The sequence below is a fragment of the Oncorhynchus nerka genome, linkage group LG2 (assembly GCF_034236695.1).
Source record: "Oncorhynchus nerka isolate Pitt River linkage group LG2, Oner_Uvic_2.0, whole genome shotgun sequence".
NCBI lineage: Eukaryota > Metazoa > Chordata > Actinopteri > Salmoniformes > Salmonidae > Oncorhynchus > Oncorhynchus nerka.
The window spans coordinates 18,660,679-18,683,621 of NC_088397.1; the positions used below are offsets into that span (position 1 = coordinate 18,660,679).

Genomic DNA, 22,943 nt, shown 5'->3' on the forward strand with positions numbered 1-22,943 from the left:
GTTAGGACGGACCATGGAGGAGAAAACAACACTGTCTCCAGATGTGACGTTCCCTCCAGAGTTAGGACGGACCATGGAGGAGAAAACAACACTGTCTCCAGATATGGCGTTCCCTCCAGAGTTAGGACGGACCATGGAGGAGAAAACAACACTGTCTGCAGATATGGCGTTCCCTCCAGAGTTAGGACGGACCATGGAGGAGATAACAACACTGTCTCCAGATGTGGCGTTCCCTCCAGAGTTAGGACGGACCATGGAGGAGAAAACAACACTGTCTCCAGATGTGGCGTTCCCTCAAGAGTTAGGACGGACTATGGAGGAGAAAACAACACTGTCTGCAGATATGGCGTTCCCTCCAGAGTTAGGACGGACCATGGAGGAGAAAACAACACTGTCTCCAAATATGGCGTTCCCTCCAGAGTTAGGACGGACCATGGAGGAGAAAACAACACTGTCTCCAGATATGGCGTTCCCTCCAGAGTTAGGACGGACCATGGAGGAGAAAACAACACTGTCTCCAGATATGGCGTTCCCTCCAGAGTTAGGACGGACCATGGAGGAGAAAACAACACTGTCTCCAGATATGGCGTTCCCTCCAGAGTTAGGACGGACCATGGAGGAGAAAACAACACTGTCTCCAGATGTGACGTTCCCTCCAGAGTTAGGACGGACCATGGAGGAGAAAACAACACTGTCTCCAGATGTGGCGTTCCCTCCAGAGTTAGGACGGACCATGGAGGAGATAACAACACTGTCTCCAGATATGGCGTTCCCTCCAGAGTTAGGACGGACCATGGAGGAGATAACAACACTGTCTCCAGATATGGCGTTCCCTCCAGAGTTAGGACGGACCATGGAGGAGAAAACAGCACTGTCTCCAGATATGGCGTTCCCTCCAGAGTTAGGACGGACCATGGAGGAGATAACAACACTGTCTCCAGATATGGCGTTCCTCCAGAGTTAGATGGAGGAGATAACAAAACTGTCTCCAGATGACGTTCCCTCCAGAGTTAGGACGGACCAAGGAGAAAACAACACTGTCTCCAGATATGGCGTTCCCTCCAGAGTTAGGACGGACCATGGAGGAGAAAACAACACTGTCTGCAGATATGGAGAAACGGAACAACACTGTCTCCAGATATGGCGTTCCCTCCAGAGTTAGGACGGACCATGGAGGAGAAAACAACACTGTCTCCAGATGTGACGTTCCACTCCAGAGTTAGGAGAAACAACACTGTCTCCAACCCCTCCAGAGTGGAGGGAGAAAACAACACTGTCTCCAGATATGGCGTTCCCTCCAGAGTTAGGACGGACCATGGAGGAGAAAACAACACTGTCTGCAGATATGGCGTTCCCTCCAGAGTTAGGACGGACCATGGAGGAGATAACAACACTGTCTCCAGATGTGACGTTCCCTCCAGAGTTAGGACGGACCATGGAGGAGAAAACAACACTGTCTCCAGATGTGACGTTCCCTCCAGAGTTAGGACGGACCATGGAGGAGAAAACAACACTGTCTCCAGATATGGCGTTCCCTCCAGAGTTAGGACGGACCATGGAGGAGAAAACAACACTGTCTCCAGATATGGCGTTCCCTCCAGAGTTAGGGCGTTCGGACCATGGAGGAGAAAACAACACTGTCTCCAGATATGGCGTTCCCTCCAGAGTTAGGACGGACCATGGAGGAGAAAACAACACTGTCTATGGCGTTCAGATTAGGACGGACCATGGAGGAGAAAACAGCACTGTCTCCAGATATGGCGTTCCCTCCAGAGTTAGGAGGACCATGGAGGAGAAAACAACACTGTCTGCAGATATGGCGTTCCCTCCAGAGTTAGGACGGACCATGGAGGAGAAAACAACACTGTCTCCAGATGTGACGTTCCCTCCAGAGTTAGGACGGACCATGGAGGAGAAAACAACACTGTCTCCAGATATGGCGTTCCTCCAGAGTTAGGACGGACCATGGAGGAGAAAACAACACTGTCTCCAGATATGGCGTTCCTCCAGAGTTAGGACGGACCATGGAGGAGAAAACAACACTGTCTCCAGATATGGCGTTCCTCCAGAGTTAGGACGGACCATGGAGGAGAAAACAACACTGTCTCCAGATATGAGAAACGGACAACACACTGTCTCCAGATATGGCGTTCCTCCAGAGTTAGGACGGACCATGGAGGAGAAAACAACACTGTCTCCAGATATGGCGTTCCCTCCAGAGTTAGGACGGACCATGGAGGAGATAACAACACTGTCTCCAGATATGGCGTTCCCCAGAGTCCAGAGTTAGATATGGCGTTCCCTCCAGAGTTAGGACGGACCATGGAGGAGAAAACAACACTGTCTCCAGATATGGCGTTCCCTCCAGAGTTAGGGACGGACCATGGAGGAGAAAACAACACTGTCTCCAGATATGGCGTTCCCTCCAGAGTTAGGACGGACCATGGAGGAGAAAACAACACTGTCTCCAGATATGGCGTTCCCTCCAGAGTTAGGGACGGACCATGGAGGAGAAACAACACTGTCTCCAGATGTGGCGTTCCTCCAGAGTTAGGACGAGTTACCATGGAGGAGAAAACAACACTGTCTCCAGATATGGCGTTCCCTCCAGAGTTAGGACGGACCATGGAGGAGAAAACAACACTGTCTCCAGATATGGCGTTCCTCCAGAGTTAGGACGGACCATGGAGGAGAAAACAACACTGTCTCCAGATATGGCGTTCCCTCCAGAGTTAGGACGGACCATGGAGGAGAAAACAACACTGTCTGCAGATATGGCGTTCCTCCAGAGTTAGGACGGACCATGGAGGAGATAACAACACTGTCTCCAGATATGGCGTTCCCTCCAGAGTTAGGACGGACCATGGAGGAGAAAACAACACTGTCTCCAGATGTGACGTTCCTCCAGAGTTAGGACGGACCATGGAGGAGAAAACAACACTGTCTCCAGATGGAGAGTTAGAAAAGGAGATAACAACACTGTCTCCAGATATGGCGTTCCTCCAGAGTTAGGACGGACCATGGAGGAGAAACAACACTGTCTCCAGATATGGCGTTCCTCCAGAGTTAGGGACGGACCATGGAGGAGAAACGGAACAACACTGTCTCCAGATATGGCGTTCCTCCAGAGTTAGGACGGACCATGGAGGAGAAAACAACACTGTCTCCAGATATGGCGTTCCCTCCAGAGTTAGGACGGACCATGGAGGAGAAAACAGCACTGTCTCCAGATATGGCGTTCCCTCCAGAGTTAGGACGGACCATGGAGGAGAAAACAACACTGTCTGCAGATATGGCGTTCCCTCCAGAGTTAGGACGGACCATGGAGGAGAAAACAACACTGTCTCCAGATGTGACGTTCCTCCAGAGTTAGGACGGACCATGGAGGAGAAAACAACACTGTCTCCAGATGTTCCCTCCAGAGTTAGGACGGACCATGGAGGAGAAAACAACACTGTCTCCAGATATGGCGTTCCCTCCAGAGTTAGGACGGACCATGGAGGAGAAAACAACACTGTCTCCAGATATGGCGTTCCCTCCAGAGTTAGGACGGACCATGGAGGAGAAAACAACACTGTCTCCAGACATGGCGTTCCAGAGTTAGGATGGACCATGGAGGAGAAAACAACACTGTCTCCAGATATGGCGTTCCTCCAGAGTTAGGATGGACCATGGAGGAGAAAACAACACTGTCTCCAGATATGTCGTTCCCTCCAGAGTTAGGATGGACCATGGAGGAGAAAACAACACTGTCTCAGATATGGCGTTCCTCCAGAGTTAGGACGGACCATGGAGGAGAAAACAACACTGTCTCCAGATATGGCGTTCCTCCAGAGTTAGGACAGACCATGGAGGAGAAAACAACACTGTCTCCAGATATGGCCCCTCAAGAGTTAGGACGGACTATGGAGGAGAAAACAACACTGTCTCCAGATATGAGTTAGAGTTAGGACGGACCATGGAGGAGAAAACAACACTGTCTCCAGATATGGCGTTCCTCCAGAGTTAGGACGGACCATGGAGGAGAAAACAACACTGTCTGCAGATATGGCGTTCCTCCAGAGTTAGGGACGGACCATGGAGGAGAAAACAACACTGTCTGCAGATATGGCGTTCCCTCCAGAGTTAGGACGGACCATGGAGGAGATAACAACACTGTCTCCAGATATGGCGTTCCCTCCAGAGTTAGGACGGACCATGGAGGAGAAAACAACACTGTCTCCAGATGTGACGTTCCCTCCAGAGTTAGGACGGACCATGGAGGAGAAAACAACACTGTCTCCAGATGTGGCGTTCCCTCCAGAGTTAGGACGGACCATGGAGGAGATAACAACACTGTCTCCAGATATGGCGTTCCCTCCAGAGTTAGGACGGACCATGGAGGAGATAACAACACTGTCTCCAGATATGGCGTTCCCTCCAGAGTTAGGACGGACCATGGAGGAGAAAACAGCACTGTCTCCAGATATGGCCAGAGTTAGGACGGACCATGGAGGAGAAAACAACACTGTCTCCAGATATGGCGTTCCTCCAGAGTTAGGACGGACCATGGAGGAGAAACAACACTGTCTCCAGATATGAAGTTAGGACGGACCATGGAGGAGAAAACAGCACTGTCTCCAGATATGGCGTTCCTCCAGAGTTAGGACGGACCATGGAGGAGAAAACAACACTGTCTCCAGATATGGCGTTCCCTCCAGAGTTAGGACGGACCATGGAGGAGAAAACAACACTGTCTCCAGATGTGACGTTCCCTCCAGAGTTAGGACGGACCATGGAGGAGAAAACAACACTGTCTCCAGATATGGCGTTCCCTCCAGAGTTAGGACGGACCATGGAGGAGAAAACAACACTGTCTCCAGATATGGCGTTCCCTCCAGAGTTAGGACGGACCATGGAGGAGAAAACAACACTGTCTCCAGATATGGCGTTCCTCCAGAGTTAGGACGGACCATGGAGGAGAAAACAACACTGTCTCCAGATATGGCGTTCCCTCCAGAGTTAGGATGGACCATGGAGGAGAAAACAACACTGTCTCCAGATATGGCGTTCCTCCAGAGTTAGGATGGACCATGGAGGAGAAAAACAACACTGTCTCCAGATATGTCGCGTTCCTCCAGAGTTAGGATGGACCATGGAGGAGAAAACAACACTGTCTCCAGATATGGCGTTCCCTCCAGAGTTAGGACGGACCATGGAGGAGAAAACAACACTGTCTCCAGATATGGCGTTCCTCCAGAGTTAGGACAGACCATGGAGGAGAAAACAACACTGTCTCCAGATATGGCGTTCCTCCAGAGTTAGGACGGACCATGGAGGAGAAAACAACACTGTCTCCAGATATGGCGTTCCCTCCAGAGTTAGGACGGACCATGGAGGAGATAACAACACTGTCTCCAGATATGGCGTTCCCTCCAGAGTTAGGGACGGACCATGGAGGAGAAAACAACACTGTCTCCAGATGTGGCGTTCCCTCCAGAGTTAGGACGGACCATGGAGGAGAAAACAACACTGTCCCCAGATGTGACGTTCAGAGTTAGATGGAGAAGAAAACAACACTGTCTCCAGATATGGCGTTCCCTCCAGAGTTAGGACGGACCATGGAGGAGAAAACAACACTGTCTCCAGATATGGCGTTCCTCCAGAGTTAGGACGGACCATGGAGGAGAAAACAACACTGTCTCCAGATGTGGCGTTCCCTCCAGAGTTAGGACGGACCATGGAGGAGAAAACAACACTGTCTCCAGATATGGCGTTCCTCCAGAGTTAGGACGGACCATGGAGGAGAAAACAACACTGTCCCCAGATGTGACGTTCCCTCCAGAGTTAGGACGGACATGGAGGAGATAACAACACTGTCTCCAGATGTGACGTTCCTCCAGAGTTAGGACGGACCATGGAGGAGAAAACAACACTGTCTCCAGATGTGACGTTCCTCCAGAGTTAGGACGGACCATGGAGGAGAAAACAACACTGTCTCCAGATATGGCGTTCCCTCCAGAGTTAGGACGGACCATGGAGGAGAAAACAACACTGTCAGATATGGCGTTCCCTCCAGAGTTAGGATGGACCATGGAGGAGAAAACAACACTGTCTCCAGATATGTCGTTCCTCCAGAGTTAGGATGGACCATGGAGGAGAAAACAACACTGTCTCCAGATATGGCGTTCCCTCCAGAGTTAGGATGGACCATGGAGGAGAAAACAACACTGTCTCCAGATATGGCGTTCCCTCCAGAGTTAGGACGGACCATGGAGGAGAAAACAACACTGTCTCCAGATATGGCGTTCCCTCCAGAGTTAGGACGGACCATGGAGGAGAAAACAGCACTGTCTCCAGATATGGCGTTCCCTCCAGAGTTAGGACGGACCATGGAGGAGAAAACAACACTGTCTGCAGATATGGCGTTCCCTCCAGAGTTAGGACGGACCATGGAGGAGATAACAACACTGTCTCCAGATATGGCGTTCCCTCCAGAGTTAGGACGGACCATGGAGGAGAAACAACACTGTCTCCAGATGTGACGTTCCTCCAGAGTTAGGACGGACCATGGAGGAGAAAACAACACTGTCTCCAGATATGGCGTTCCCTCCAGAGTTAGGACGGACCATGGAGGAGAAAACAACACTGTCTCCAGATATGGCGTTCCCTCCAGAGTTAGGACGGACCATGGAGGAGAAAACAACACTGTCTATGTTCCCTCCAGAGTTAGGACGGACCATGGAGGAGAAAACAACACTGTCTCCAGACATGGCGTTCCCTCCAGAGTTAGGACGGACCATGGAGGAGAAAACAACACTGTCTCCAGATATGGCGTTCCCTCCAGAGTTAGGATGGACCATGGAGGAGAAAACAACACTGTCTCCAGATATGGCGTTCCCTCCAGAGTTAGGATGGACCATGGAGGAGAAAACAACACTGTCTCCAGATATGTCGTTCCCTCCAGAGTTAGGATGGACCATGGAGGAGAAAACAACACTGTCTCCAGATATGGCGTTCCCTCCAGAGTTAGGACGGACCATGGAGGAGAAAACAACACTGTCTCCAGATATGGCGTTCCCTCCAGAGTTAGGACGGACCATGGAGGAGAAAACAACACTGTCTCCAGATATGGCGTTCCCTCCAGAGTTAGGACGGACCATGGAGGAGAAAACAACACTGTCTCCAGATATGGCGTTCCCTCCAGAGTTAGGACGGACCATGGAGGAGAAACAACACTGTCTCCAGATATGGCGTTCCTCCAGAGTTAGGACGGACCATGGAGGAGAAAACAACACTGTCTCCAGATATGGCGTTCCCTCAGAGTTAGGACGGACCATGGAGGAGAAAACAACACTGTCTCCAGATATGGCGTTCCCTCCAGAGTTAGGACGGACCATGGAGGAGATAACAACACTGTCTCCAGATATGGCGTTCCCTCCAGAGTTAGGACGGACCATGGAGGAGAAAACAACACTGTCTCCAGATGTGGCGTTCCCTCCAGAGTTAGGACGGACCATGGAGGAGAAAACAACACTGATCTCCAGATTAGGACGGACCATGGAGGAGATAACAACACTGTCTCCAGATATGGCGTCCAGAGTTAGGACGGACCATGGAGGAGAAAACAACACTGTCCCAGATATGACGTTCCAGAGTTAGGACGGACCATGGAGGAGAAAACAACACTGTCTCCAGATATGGCGTTCCCTCCAGAGTTAGGACGGACCATGGAGGAGAAAACAACACTGTCTCCAGATATGGCGTTCCCTCCAGAGTTAGGACGGACCATGGAGGAGAAAACAACACTGTCTCCAGACATGGCGTTCCCTCCAGAGTTAGGATGGACCATGGAGGAGAAAACAACACTGTCTCCAGATATGGCGTTCCCTCCAGAGTTAGGATGGACCATGGAGGAGAAAACAACACTGTCTCCAGATATGTCGTTCCCTCCAGAGTTAGGATGGACCATGGAGGAGAAAACAACACTGTCTCCAGATATGGCGTTCCCTCCAGAGTTAGGACGGACCATGGAGGAGAAAACAACACTGTCTCCAGATATGGCGTTCCCTCCAGAGTTAGGACAGACCATGGAGGAGAAAACAACACTGTCTCCAGATATGGCGTTCCCTCCAGAGTTAGGACAGACCATGGAGGAGAAAACAACACTGTCTGCAGATATGGCGTTCCCTCCAGAGTTAGGACGGACCATGGAGGAGATAACAACACTGTCTCCAGATATGGCGTTCCCTCCAGAGTTAGGACGGACCATGGAGGAGAAAAAAACACTGTCTCCAGATGTGGCGTTCCCTCAAGAGTTAGGACGGACCATGGAGGAGAAAACAACACTGTCCCCAGATGTGACGTTCCCTCCAGAGTTAGGACGGACCATGGAGAAGAAAACAACACTGTCTCCAGATATGGCGTTCCCTCCAGAGTTAGGACGGACCATGGAGGAGAAAACAACACTGTCTCCAGATATGGCGTTCCCTCCAGAGTTAGGACGGACCATGGAGGAGAAACAACACTGTCTCCAGATGTGGCTCCAGGAGGAGAAAACAACACTGTCTCCAGATGGGCGTTCCCTCCAGAGTTAGGACGGACCATGGAGGAGATAACAACACTGTCCCCAGATGTGACGTTCCCTCCAGAGTTAGGACGGACCATGGAGGAGAAAACAACACTGTCCCCAGATGTGACGTTCCCTCCAGAGTTAGGACGGACCATGGAGGAGAAAACAACACTGTCTCCAGATATGGCGTTCCCTCCAGAGTTGGAGGAGAAAACAACACTGTCTCCAGATATGGCCCCTCCAGAGTTAGGAGGACCATGGAAAAAACAACACTGTCTCCAGATATGGCGTTCCCTCCAGAGTTAGGACGGACCATGGAGGAGAAAACAACACTGTCTCCAGACATGGCGTTCCCTCCAGAGTTAGGATGGACCATGGAGGAGAAAACAACACTGTCTCCAGATATGTCGTTCCCTCCAGAGTTAGGATGGACCATGGAGGAGAAAACAACACTGTCTCCAGATATGTTCCCTCCAGAGTTAGGATGGACCATGGAGGAGAAAACAACACTGTCTCCAGATATGGCGTTCCCTCCAGAGTTAGGACGACCATGGAGGAGAAAACAACACTGTCTCCAGATATGGCGTTCCCTCCAGAGTTAGGACAGACCATGGAGGAGAAAACAACACTGTCTCCAGATATGGCGTTCCCTCCAGAGTTAGGACAGACCATGGAGGAGAAAACAACACTGTCTCCAGATATGGCGTTCCCTCCAGAGTTAGGACGGACCATGGAGGAGAAAACAACACTGTCTCCAGATATGGCGTTCCCTCCAGAGTTAGGACGGACCATGGAGGAGAAAAAAACACTGTCTCCAGATGTGGCGTTCCCTCAAGAGTTAGGACGGACCATGGAGGAGAAAACAACACTGTCCCCAGATGTGACGTTCCCTCCAGAGTTAGGACGGACCATGGAGAAGAAAACAACACTGTCTCCAGATATGGCGTTCCCTCCAGAGTTAGGACGGACCATGGAGGAGAAAACAACACTGTCTCCAGATATGGCGTTCCCTCCAGAGTTAGGACGGACCATGGAGGAGATAACAACACTGTCTCCAGATGTGGCGTTCCCTCCAGAGTTAGGACGGACCATGGAGGAGAAAACAACACTGTCTCCAGATGTGGCGTTCCCTCAAGAGTTAGGACGGACCATGGAGGAGAAAACAACACTGTCCCCAGATGTGACGTTCCCTCCAGAGTTAGGACGGACCATGGAGGAGAAAACAACACTGTCCCCAGATGTGACGTTCCCTCCAGAGTTAGGACGGACCATGGAGGAGAAAACAACACTGTCTCCAGATATGGCGTTCCCTCCAGAGTTAGGACGGACCATGGAGGAGAAAACAACACTGTCTCCAGACATGGCGTTCCCTCCAGAGTTAGGATGGACCATGGAGGAGAAAACAACACTGTCTCCAGATCTCCAGATTAGGATGGACCATGGAGGAGAAAACAACACTGTCTCCAGATATGGCGTTCCCTCCAGAGTTAGGATGGACCATGGAGGAGAAAACAACACTGTCTCCAGATATGTCGTTCCCTCCAGAGTTAGGATGGACCATGGAGGAGAAAACAACACTGTCTCCAGATATGGCGTTCCCTCCAGAGTTAGGACGGACCATGGAGGAGAAAACAACACTGTCTCCAGATATGGCGTTCCCTCCAGAGTTAGGATGGACCATGGAGGAGAAAACAACACTGTCTCCAGATATGGCGTTCCTCCAGAGTTAGGATGGACCATGGAGGAGAAAACAACACTGTCTCCAGATATGGCGTTCCCTCCAGAGTTAGGACGGACCATGGAGGAGAAAACAACACTGTCTCCAGATGTGACGTTCCCTCCAGAGTTAGGACGGACCATGGAGGAGAAAACAACACTGTCTCCAGATATGGCGTTCCCTCCAGAGTTAGGACGGACCATGGAGGAGAAAACAACACTGTCTCCAGATATGGCGTTCCCTCCAGAGTTAGGACGGACCATGGAGGAGAAAACAACACTGTCTCCAGATATGGCGTTCCCTCCAGAGTTAGGACGGACCATGGAGGAGAAAACAACACTGTCTCCAGATATGGCGTTCCCTCCAGAGTTAGGATGGACCATGGAGGAGAAAACAACACTGTCTCCAGATATGTCGTTCCCTCCAGAGTTAGGATGGACCATGGAGGAGAAAACAACACTGTCTCCAGATATGGCGTTCCCTCCAGAGTTAGGATGGACCATGGAGGAGAAAACAACACTGTCTCCAGATATGTCGTTCCCTCCAGAGTTAGGATGGACCATGGAGGAGAAAACAACACTGTCTCCAGATATGGCGTTCCCTCCAGAGTTAGGACGGACCATGGAGGAGAAAACAACACTGTCTCCAGATATGGCGTTCCCTCCAGAGTTAGGACAGACCATGGAGGAGAAAACAACACTGTCTCCAGATATGGCGTTCCCTCCAGAGTTAGGACAGACCATGGAGGAGAAAACAACACTGTCTGCAGATATGGCGTTCCCTCCAGAGTTAGGACGGACCATGGAGGAGATAACAACACTGTCTCCAGATATGGCGTTCCCTCCAGAGTTAGGACGGACCATGGAGGAGAAAAAAACACTGTCTCCAGATGTGGCGTTCCCTCAAGAGTTAGGACGGACCATGGAGGAGAAAACAACACTGTCCCCAGATGTGACGTTCCCTCCAGAGTTAGGACGGACCATGGAGAAGAAAACAACACTGTCTCCAGATATGGCGTTCCCTCCAGAGTTAGGACGGACCATGGAGGAGAAAACAACACTGTCTCCAGATATGGCGTTCCCTCCAGAGTTAGGACGGACCATGGAGGAGATAACAACAATGTCTCCAGATATGGCGTTCCCTCCAGAGTTAGGACGGACCATGGAGGAGAAAACAACACTGTCTCCAGATGTGGCGTTCCCTCAAGAGTTAGGACGGACCATGGAGGAGAAAACAACACTGTCCCCAGATGTGACGTTCCCTCCAGAGTTAGGACGGACCATGGAGGAGATAACAACACTGTCCCCAGATGTGACGTTCCCTCCAGAGTTAGGACGGACCATGGAGGAGAAAACAACACTGTCTCCAGATATGGCGTTCCCTCCAGAGTTAGGACGGACCATGGAGGAGAAAACAACACTGTCTCCAGATGTGGCGTCCAGATTAGGACGGACCATGGAGGAGAAAACAACACTGTCCCCAGATGTGACGTTCCCTCCAGAGTTAGGACGGACCATGGAGAAGAAAACAACACTGTCTCCAGATATGGCGTTCCCTCCAGAGTTAGGACGGACCATGGAGGAGAAAACAACACTGTCTCCAGATATGGCGTTCCCTCCAGAGTTAGGACGGACCATGGAGGAGATAACAACAATGTCTCCAGATATGGCGTTCCCTCCAGAGTTAGGACGGACCATGGAGGAGAAAACAACACTGTCTCCAGATGTGGCGTTCCCTCAAGAGTTAGGACGGACCATGGAGGAGAAAACAACACTGTCCCCAGATGTGACGTTCCCTCCAGAGTTAGGACGGACCATGGAGGAGAAAACAACACTGTCTCCAGATATGGCGTTCCCTCCAGAGTTAGGACGGACCATGGAGGAGAAAACAACACTGTCTCCAGATATGGCGTTCCCTCCAGAGTTAGGATGGACCATGGAGGAGAAAACAACACTGTCTCCAGATATGTCGTTCCCTCCAGAGTTAGGATGGACCATGGAGGAGAAAACAACACTGTCTCCAGATATGGCGTTCCCTCCAGAGTTAGGATGGACCATGGAGGAGAAAACAACACTGTCTCCAGATATGTCGTTCCCTCCAGAGTTAGGATGGACCATGGAGGAGAAAACAACACTGTCTCCAGATATGGCGTTCCCTCCAGAGTTAGGACGGACCATGGAGGAGAAAACAACACTGTCTCCAGATATGGCGTTCCAGAGTTAGGACAGACCATGGAGGAGAAAACAACACTGTCTCCAGATATGGCGTTCCCTCCAGAGTTAGGACAGACCATGGAGGAGAAAACAACACTGTCTCCAGATATGGCGTTCCCTCCAGAGTTAGGACGGACCATGGAGAAGAAAACAACACTGTCTGCAGATATGTCGTTCCTCCAGAGTTAGGACGGACCATGGAGGAGAAAACAACACTGTCTCCAGATATGGCGTTCCTCCAGAGTTAGGACGGACCATGGAGGAGAAAACAACACTGTCTCCAGATGTGTCGTGAGTTAGGATGGACCATGGAGGAGAAAACAACACTGTCCCCAGATATGGCGTTCCCTCCAGAGTTAGGACGGACCATGGAGAAGAAAACAACACTGTTCCCAGATATGGCGTTCCCTCCAGAGTTAGGACGGACCATGGAGGAGAAAACAACACTGTCTCCAGATATGGCGTTCCCTCCAGAGTTAGGACGGACCATGGAGGAGATAACAACAATGTCTCCAGATATGGCGTTCCCTCCAGAGTTAGGACGGACCATGGAGGAGAAAACAACACTGTCTCCAGATGTGGCGTTCCCTCCAGAGTTAGGACGGACCATGGAGGAGAAAACAACACTGTCTCCAGATGTGACGTTCCCTCCAGAGTTAGGACGGACCATGGAGGAGAAAACAACACTGTCTCCAGATGTGATGTTCCCTCCAGAGTTAGGACGGACCATGGAGGAGAAAACAACACTGTCTCCAGACATGGCGTTCCCTCCAGAGTTAGCACGGACCATGGAGGAGAAAACAACACTGTCTCCAGATATGGCGTTCCCTCCAGAGTTAGGACAGACCATGGAGGAGAAAACAACACTGTCTCCAGATGTGACGTTCCCTCCAGAGTTAGGACGGACCATGGAGGAGAAAACAACACTGTCTCCAGACATGGCGTTCCCTCCAGAGTTAGCAGACCATGGAGGAGAAAACCACTGGAGATATGAGAAAGACCATGGAGGAGAAAACAACACTGTCTCCAGATATGGCGTTCCCTCCAGAGTTAGGACAGACCATGGAGGAGAAAACAACACTGTCTCCAGATATGGTGTCCCCTCCAGAGTTAGGACAGACCATGGAGGAGAAAACAACACTGTCTGCTTGTTGAATGTAATACATATTGAAAATATGATTAAAATATAGAGCTACATGCATCCTTAAAATGTCTTCTTGACCTACACATTGATTACATTCTATATTGAGCGATGCATGAGGCTACATTTATTTTCTGTAAATGATTTTCAGAACTCAATCGCATTGTGTTTGACAGCTATTCCTTTCTCCATGTTTTTGAAATGTATAATCCTTTAAATCACCTTTTACAGACTACTTCTACAAACGAGGCTACACTTGTGGCAGCATCTATTCCTGTGCCCCCTCCCATCTTCTGCACCACTTCTTGTGGCCTCCCTCCACCTATACCACTTCCTGTGGCCTGCTCTCCACCATCCCCCGAGGCTTATCGTCCACCTTCACCACACTCTTCTGTTGATGTTGGTGATGACAGTGAGTAAGTCATCCCTGTAAATAATTCAATGTCTTGTTATTGCAGATGAATTGTAAATAATTCAATGTCTTGTTATTACAGATGAATTGTGGGAAGTATCTGAGCTTTGTTATTCTGAATGTTTCTTTTAGTGTTGACCTCCAAACACTGCTGAAGTTAATGAGATGCCAACCAAATAACGTGATGAGGGACAATGTTTATGATTGTGCAATGAGAGGCTTTAAGAGAGTCCGCTTTAATCCGGAGGCAAAATGTTATGATTGTGCAATGAGAGGCTTTAAGAGAGTCCGCTTTAATCCGGAGGCAAAAATAGACAAGGTTTTTAGGGATGCTGATGGAAAAGGGGCAGCTGATGAGGGTGGTCCCTCAAGAGAATTTCTCCGGCTGCTAATGAGTGCCATCCATTCCTCTGCAATATCTGAGGGACCTGATTGGCTAAAATGTCTTTCTTGCAACTCTCAAGGTGAGTTACACTTTTACACCAACGTTTGTTTATGGCAATATATTACTTTTTGAATGTAATGTGTCCTTTATATACTGTTTGTCTTCTGTGTGACAGTACTCTATGATGGCGTATACAAGCAGGTGGGCCGCATGATTGCTGTCTGTCTGGTACATGGGGGTGTAGAGCTACATTTTTCCAGAGAGGCTATACAGGCAAGTGTGTGGCCTACAACCCCCTGTGCCAGAACTGAAAGAAATTGCAGAATAGGACTTCAGAGAGAAGTTGGAGAAGGTAAGTAACTTTATACTGTGATGGATGTTATGTTACTGTTAATTTGCACTAAGTTTGAAAAAAACAATTGGGTTGTAGTTCATGAATACTTTTCCACATGGATTTGGTTTCCTTTTGTTGGCAGTCAATCTTTTTTAAGGGTAGTGATAATCAGTTTATTGTTTTGCTAATTTGTCCCAAAACACAGTTCAATAAACAATCTAATATCCAGTTAGCACAAACTGTTGACGAGGTACAGGAAGCTGTCATGCTGGGTTCAGTGCATTTGCAAACTGGAGAGTGATGCCCTGGTGAACTCAGCCACAAAGTTCTACTTAGAAAGCAGGATATGGTATGCTCTTGAGCAGTGAGTTGCCATATATCTAAGGAATCTCAAGTTTAATTAAATTCGTCAGGGCAAATTCATTGACCTTTTTTACTTGATAGATTCAAAGAGGGTCTGGAGTGTCTAGGTCTCCTGCTTTACATGAACAGACACTCAAGCCTCTTCAAAGAGGTTTTCATCTACGCTGAGAAACCTCTTTTGACCGAAGACATAGCTTCTCTCTTCAAAGCAGAGCGCTCCCCACCTGGTACCAATCAAAGAGCAATAGAGAGAAGAGTCATTTGTTTCTGGAGGTGGAAGGTTAGATGCAAAACCATGATCATTGAAGTAACACGGCCAACACCAGTAGAATATCACTTAATCACTCTCACAAATGTGACAGCATTTTATACCGTTATTCTTCAATGGGCCCCCTAAGAATGTAATAGATAAATTAAATCCCAAACTACTTTCACTTAAGAGTATTGTGTTCTCCAATAAGTGTTACTTATGGACTTTAACGTCCCCTCCTTCCCTTTTTTCAGGGGGGAACACATATCCTTTAACCACGGAGAAGGTTTATATTTTCAAGTTGGGGGCTTCAGCATTCCTAGGCTGGGATTGCCAGTGGAGCCACAGCTACAATTCTCTCTGCTACCGCACGGAAAGCGGTACCGGAGCACCAAGTCTAGGTCTGTCACGACTTCCGCTGAAGTTGGCTCCCCTGCCTGTTCGGGTGGTGCTCGGCGGTCGTCGTCACCGTCCTACTAGCCGCTACCGATCCCTTTTTCGTTTGTCTGTTGGTTTTGTCTTATTAGTTTCACCTGTGTGTATTTTGGTTTAATTAGCTTCCCTATATGTATTAGTTTGACCCGCCCTTGTTTTGTGCGGGATTGTCTTTTGTTACGTGTGTACATATTAGGTCGTGGTGTATTTTGTTTTCTATACTGGACACCCTGTGGTTTTGGGTTGTCTGGTATAGTGTCCTGCGCCCTGTATTTTATTGGGCTCATCAGTTTGGTGTGCAATAGTAAAACACTTTACTCCGTTACTCTCTCTCTCTGCGTCTGATTCCTCCACACACACCTAGTCCCGCGTGACAAGGTCCAAGAGGCTTCTAAGCAGATTCTACCCCCAAGCTATAAGACTACTGAACATCTAATCAAATGGCTACCCAGTCTATTTGCTGCTATTCTATCTATGAATAGTCACTTTCATTTCTCTACCTACATGTATATACACTGCTCAAAAAAATAAAGGGAACACTTAAACAACACAATGTAACTCCAAGTCAATCACACTTCTGTGAAATCAAACTGTCCACTTAGGAAGCAACACTGATTGACAATAAATGTCACATTCTGTTGTGCAAATGGAATAGACAACAGGTGGAAATTATAGGCAATTAGCAAGACACCCCCCAATAAAGGAGTGGTTCTGCAGGTGGTGACCAGACCACTTCTCAGTTCCTATGCTTCCTGGCTGATGTTTTGGTCACTTTTGAATGCTGGCGGTGCTTTCACTCTAGTGGTAGCATGAGACGGAGTCTACAACCGACACAAGTGGCTCAGGTAGTGCAGCTGATCCAGGATGGCACATCAATGCGAGCTGTGGCAAGAAGGTTTGCTATATCTGTCAGCGTAGTGTCCAGAGCATGGAGGCGCTACCAGGAGACAGGCCAGTACATCAGGAGACGTGGAGGAGGCCGTAGGAGGGCAACAACCCAGCAGCAGGACCGCTACCTCCGCCTTTGTGCAAGGAGGAGCAGGAGGAGCACTGTCAGAGCCCTGCAAAATGACCTCCAGCAGGCCACAAATGTGCATGTGTCTGCTCAAACGGTCAGAAACAGACTCCATGAGGGTGGTATGAGGGCCCGACGTTCACAGGTGCTTACAGCCCAACACCGTGCAGGACGTTTGGCATTTGCCAGAGAACACCAAGATTGGCAAATTCGCCACTGGCGCCCTGTGCTCTTCACAGATGAAAGCAGGTTCACACTGGACATGTGACAGACGTGATAGAGTCTGGAGATGCTGTGGAGAACGGTCTGCTGCCTGCAACATCCTCCAGCATGACCGGTTTGGCGGTGGGTCAGTCATGGTGTGGGGTGGCATTTCTTTGGGGGGCCGCACAGCCCTCCATGTGCTCGCCAGAGGTAGCCTGACTGCCATTAGGTACCGAGATGAGATCCTCAGACCCCTTGTGAGACCATATGCTGGTGCGGTTGGCCCTGGGTTCCTCCTAATGAAAGACAATGCTAGACCTCATGTGGCTGGAGTGTGTCAGCAGTTCCTGCAAGAGGAAGGCATTGATGCTATGGACTGGCCCGCCCGTTCCCCAGACCTGAATCCAATTGAGCACATCTGGGACATCATGTCTCGCTCCATCCACCAACGCCACGTTGCACCACAGACTGTCCAGGAGTTGGCGGATACTTTAGTCCAGGTCTGGGAGGAGATCCCTCAGGAGACCATCCGCCACCTCATCAGGAGCATGCCCAGGCGTTGTAGGGAGGTCATACAGGCATGTGGAGGCCACACACACTACTGCGCCTCATTTTGACTTGTTTTAAGGACATTACATCAAAGTTGGATCAGCCTGTAGTGTGGTTTTCCACTTTAATTTTGAGTGTGACTCCAAATCCAGACCTCCATGGGTTGATAAATTTGATTTCCATTGATAATTTTTGTGTGATTTTGTTGTCGGCACATTCAACTATGTAAAGAAAAACGTATTTAATAAGAATATTTAATTAATTCAGATCTAGGATGTGTTATTTTAGTGTTCCCTTTTTTTGAGCAGTGTATATTAAGTCAACCGGAGCCCCCGCACATTCTCTGTACCGGTATCCTCTGTATATAGCCTCGCTATTGTTATTTTACTGATGCTCTTTAATTATTTACTTTACTTTTTTTGTAATTTTTTAAAACTGCGTTGTTGGTTAAGGGCTTGTAAGTAAGCATTTCACTGTAAGGTCTACACCGGTTGTAGTTGGCGCATGTGACAAATACGAATTGATTTAAGGGGGATTATCCAAAATGTTTATTGCATGACAACCTAGTAAGTTCAGAATGCTCCAGCCACTGTTAATTGGTGATGTGTCCCAAAATAATTGATATTATGAAAGTTTCCAGTGTCCATGAGCAAAGAAAAGTTGTGTAAAGTTTTCAAAAACATTACAAACAACCAAAAATCAACTGGACAGTAATACATAATGCAGCTTTAATATATGTATGATTTCTTAGAGTGGGTAAACTGAGAATTATGCAAAGTAGTTAAGTCATGTATGTTAAGGGACTATGTTACAATGTGCAATGTTACCATAAATACATCTTACAGTAAATATGGACATTTCATTTACATGTTATGGCAATACAAACACACTGTACTTGGTACATAGGTCGTGGTACAGCAAGTTTGAGGGTAGTGGAGAAACACAAGTGGGAATGATTGAAGTAACTGAGGGTCAGAAAATGATATCAGGGTACCCAGGAACTTGAAGCTGCTGATCATCTCCATGTCAATGTACAGTAGATGGGAGAACGGTCAAGTGTCACCATTTACTTTGTTTTGCTTACGCTAAGACTGTCCTGTCACCATTATGTCAGGTCCCACAGCTCCTTCATTTACTCATGATCATGGGTCCATTCTGGGGAGACACATTCTTGTGATAATGTAAAAAGATCACATTTGTTATTACAGGATTTATACCCAGAGCCCTGAGTCTGCTAACCAGTTTGTGGGTCAGGATGGCGTTAAAAGCAGAGCTAAAAAAGAAAATGCACTCTGACGTATGTAAAAATGTATAATTGACATTTGTTGGGAGAATAGGCAAACAAGTTGTTCCAGTGAAATTTTTTGCTACTATGTTCTACACAATATCTATTGTTCCTGTTTTTTTTAAATCGATATCGACTGGGCTGCAGTGGAGATGGTAAGAAGCTTCGATATCATGGAGACATAACTTCTAACATCCTTTCCTGGTACACCCACACAGACAAAAATGCCAACCAGCGGCTCTCCGTCCTACGGTGGCTGAAGACGTTTTGCCTGACGTCAAACATTAGCAAGAGTGTCGGATTGAAGTGTTGAAGAAATGTAAACAGAACCATAAGAGCAGATTACTTTTTTTGTCATATTTACTGACACAGTTTTAAAATGTAGTCTAATTGTAGTCACTTTCAATTGATTCATTGACTCCAAGAACCATATATGGTTTGTAGTTCATAACATTAACACAACTGACCGATGTTGCTTGACTGTAAATTGGGATACATGTTTTAATGACGTTGGATATTTGATTGGGGTTAATGATACTTGATGAATCAGGTCTTCTCTGCTGCTTCATCAGCCTCCCCCTTGCCCATTCCGAGCTCCTCTTCATGGTTCCCTTCTGCAAGACAATTGTGTGAAAATAAAGCGGAAGGAATGGGAACCCTATTCCTTTGAAGCAGTACAGAGTATATGCCTGAAGGCATTTTACCATAATAAGCTTCGATGGAATATAGATAACCAAAAAGGAAGTGAACATGCCCATTAAAGTCTACTCTGTTCGAAAGCTGACATATAGATGTTAGCAAGGGTTTTTACAAAGTTGTCACTAGACAAATTTGCTTTGTGTGAGCTTTTCAGTGTCTTCATGCCAAATGCGAGCTAGCACAGCTAACGCTAGCATTGAAATGACAGCCAGTCAGGCGGAAGAAGTTGCCTACCTTCAGCCGTTGTTTTGCTTAAATACAAAGTTTTGGGCTAAAAACGTAACTCAAAAGCATGTCCTGCTTCAGTACTGGCCGATAAGTCACATTTAGGTAGATTGTCTTCCTTAAGTCAACGATAAAGACCATCGAGAACTACCGGGATGTTGAGCATCTCCGTTGTCGAATCTATGTATGCCTGGCCCTGCATTCAAGCAACAAGCTTGCTGGTATGTAATTTACATTGATAGTATTAACATAATTCAATGTGTTTCTGTGGCAGTTATAGTTGACATGTTTTTTCAGCAGGGCTTTTAATAAAACACAAGACGGGCTCGGTTCACTGTGGCTAGCAGTTTGAGGCAAAGTATATGATATATATATTTTTTAACCTTTATTTAACTAGGCAAGTCAGTTAAGAACAAATTCTTATTTTCAATGACTGCCTAGGAACAGTGGGTTAACTGCCTGTTCAGGGGCAGACCGACAGATTTGTGCCTTGTCAGCTCGGGGGTTTGAACTTGCTTGTCCAACGCTCTAACCACTAGGCTACCCTGCCGCCCCAATATGGCCAGGGTTCGAGGCTACCGACATTAGCTAAATTAGTTGGCAAGTATCTGATTTAGTTTATGCTAAGCACTGCTGATCCTGGTGTGAGATTAATGTTGGCTGAATTTTAAAGCCAGTGATGAGAAACAGATCCTTCCACTGTAAACTAGCTGATAAACTTTAAGATTCAGTAACAACAATTTTCCAAGACAAAACCTTGTAAATGTTCATACTCTGCTTGCAATGCAAGTGGAAAAGGAAGTTCCTTCAAACAGTGAAACCTGGTTGAAAGGAAGAGGGGAATTGTCTAGTAAAATGTTCATATTAAAGAACGTGTTATGTTAGTGTGTGTAAGTGTATATTTAGCAGCTGTAGGGGTTCATTTGACTTGTGCAGGACCGCTGACAGCTGTTTATTTAGCACATGTTGGACCGCCTGCACAAGCTTATTAGACGCATATTTGGTGTTAATTTAGTGCGTGAAGATGTTTATTTGCGTTAATTTAGCGCCTGCACCTGTTTACTTTACACACGTAGCATTAAAAAGATTGCGTTTTGACCATGTGCTTTAAGACCCAAACGGTGTTCCATACAGATGTACACACACACACACACACACACACACACACACACACACACACACACACACACACACAGTTTGCTGTTGAACTCCACAGAATAAACTCCATTGTCTGTTTTCTACATAGTGCAGCATTCAAAATGACCTACAACACTAGCAGTGTTACTGACATATCAATACATAAGACTGTAACACACTTGTGAGTGTCCACTCACCTGGACCAAACACCTCTTCACCTGGCTCACTGACTTCCCCACTAACAGCATTATTCAGCTTGCAGGTGTACTTGTAACCGCTGGTTGATTTGCCAGTGTTGCTCTTACAGACATTCTGCTGTTTGTCTAAGACTTCCCACGGCCCCTCTCCCACTTTCCAGCTGTAGGTGACTGGTTCAGCATCAGTGGTATCACCTTCACAGGTCAGAGTGCAGGAGGTTTTATCTGGAGAAGTGATTGTAGGTTTGGGGACTGCCTCTGTAAATAGAGGCAAGAAACAGGAATCATGTGGGAAAATGGTTGTGAGGCACTACAATAACCTGCTGTTTCTACATGACCACGCGCGCGCACACACACACACACACACACACACACACACACACACACACACACACACACACACACACACACACACACACACACACACACACACACACACACACACACACACACACACACACACAGAGAAACACTTACTGATAACAAACAGTGTATATGTCTTGTCTAGCAGTTTGCTGTTGAACTCCACAGAATAAACTCCACTGTCTGTTTTCATCAATCCACTGATTCTCAGCTCTCCAGTAGTCTGGTCCAGGGTTGTACGCTCTTTAAAGTCAGTATAGATGTCCAGACCACCAAAATCCTTGTCCCATTCTGCCACCTTGTTCTTCCCATGCTTCCATAGGATGCTTGTGATGGGGTCAGGCACTGTGGACTTGTCCGGCGTCAACACGAGCTTCCCTCCCACTTTATGATAAAGATACTCTGGAAAAGCAGACATCTCATACATGTATCAGAGAGGAATAATTTGGGGAAATGCTTGTGAGGCACTGCAATACATAACCGTCTGTTTCTACACGACCACACATACACACATGTACATACACACAGATGTACACACACACACAAACACTTACTGATAACATAATGTATATGTCCTCTAAAGCAGTGTGCTGTTCAACTCCACAGAATAAACTCCACTGTCTGTTTTCTACATAGTGCAGCATTCAAAATGTCCTACAACACTAGCAGTGTTACTGACATACCAATACATAAGACTGTAACACACTTATGAGTGTCCACTCACCTGGACCAAACACCTCTCCAACTGGCTCACTGACTTCCCCCTAACAGAGTTCTTCAGCTTGCAGATGTACTTGTAACCGCTGGTTGATTTGCCAGTGTTGCTCTTACAGACATTCTGCTGTTTGTCTAAGACCTCCCACGGTCCCTCTCCCACTTTCCAGCTGTAGGTGACTGGTTCAGCATCAGTGGTGTCACCTTCACAGGTCAGAGTGCAGGAGGTTTTGTCTGGGTTACAGGAAGAAGTGATTGTGGGTTTGGGGACTGCCTCTGTAAATAGAGGCAAGAAACAGGAATCATGTGGGAAAATGGTTGTGAGGCACTACAATAACCTGCTGTTTCCACATGACCACACACACACACACACACACACACACACACACACACACACACACACACACACACACACACACACAGAAACACTTACTGATATAACAAACAGTGTATATGTCTTGTCTAGCAGTTTGCTGTGGAACTCCACAGAATAAACTCCACTGTCTGTTTTCATCAATCCACTGATTCTCAGCTCTCCAGTAGTCTGGTCCAGGGTTGTACGTGCTTTAAAGTCAGTATAGATGTCCAGACCACCAAAATCCTTGTCCCATTCTGCCACCTTGTACTTCCCATGCTTCCATAGGATGCTTGTGATGGGGTCAGTCACTGTAGGCTTCTCTGGCTTCAACACCAGATCACCTCCCACTTCATGATAAAGATCTGGAAAAGCAGACATTTCATACATGTGTTAGGG

The 22,943-nt window shown here is 47.8% G+C and overlaps 1 protein-coding gene across 4 annotated transcripts in view; it reads left to right on the forward strand.

The window, feature by feature from the left end:
• LOC115132113 (uncharacterized) overlaps nt 1-16,126 on the forward strand; it is a 31,826-nt gene extending 15,700 nt beyond the window's left edge. For 3 of the 4 annotated variants that reach the window (XM_065024137.1, XM_065024141.1, XM_065024139.1), the window contains 4 exons: nt 13,854-14,038; nt 14,349-14,498; nt 14,595-14,771; nt 15,621-16,126. In XM_065024137.1, coding sequence (XP_064880209.1) covers nt 13,854-14,038; nt 14,349-14,498; nt 14,595-14,771; nt 15,621-15,919 — 811 coding nt within the window. In that variant the 3' untranslated portion in view covers nt 15,920-16,126. Of the gene's footprint in view, nt 1-13,485; nt 13,639-13,853; nt 14,499-14,594 lie in introns of those variants that run through there. The other variant, XR_010465015.1, reaches the window with a different exon arrangement.
• Nucleotides 16,127-22,943: the final 6,817 nt, after the last annotated feature.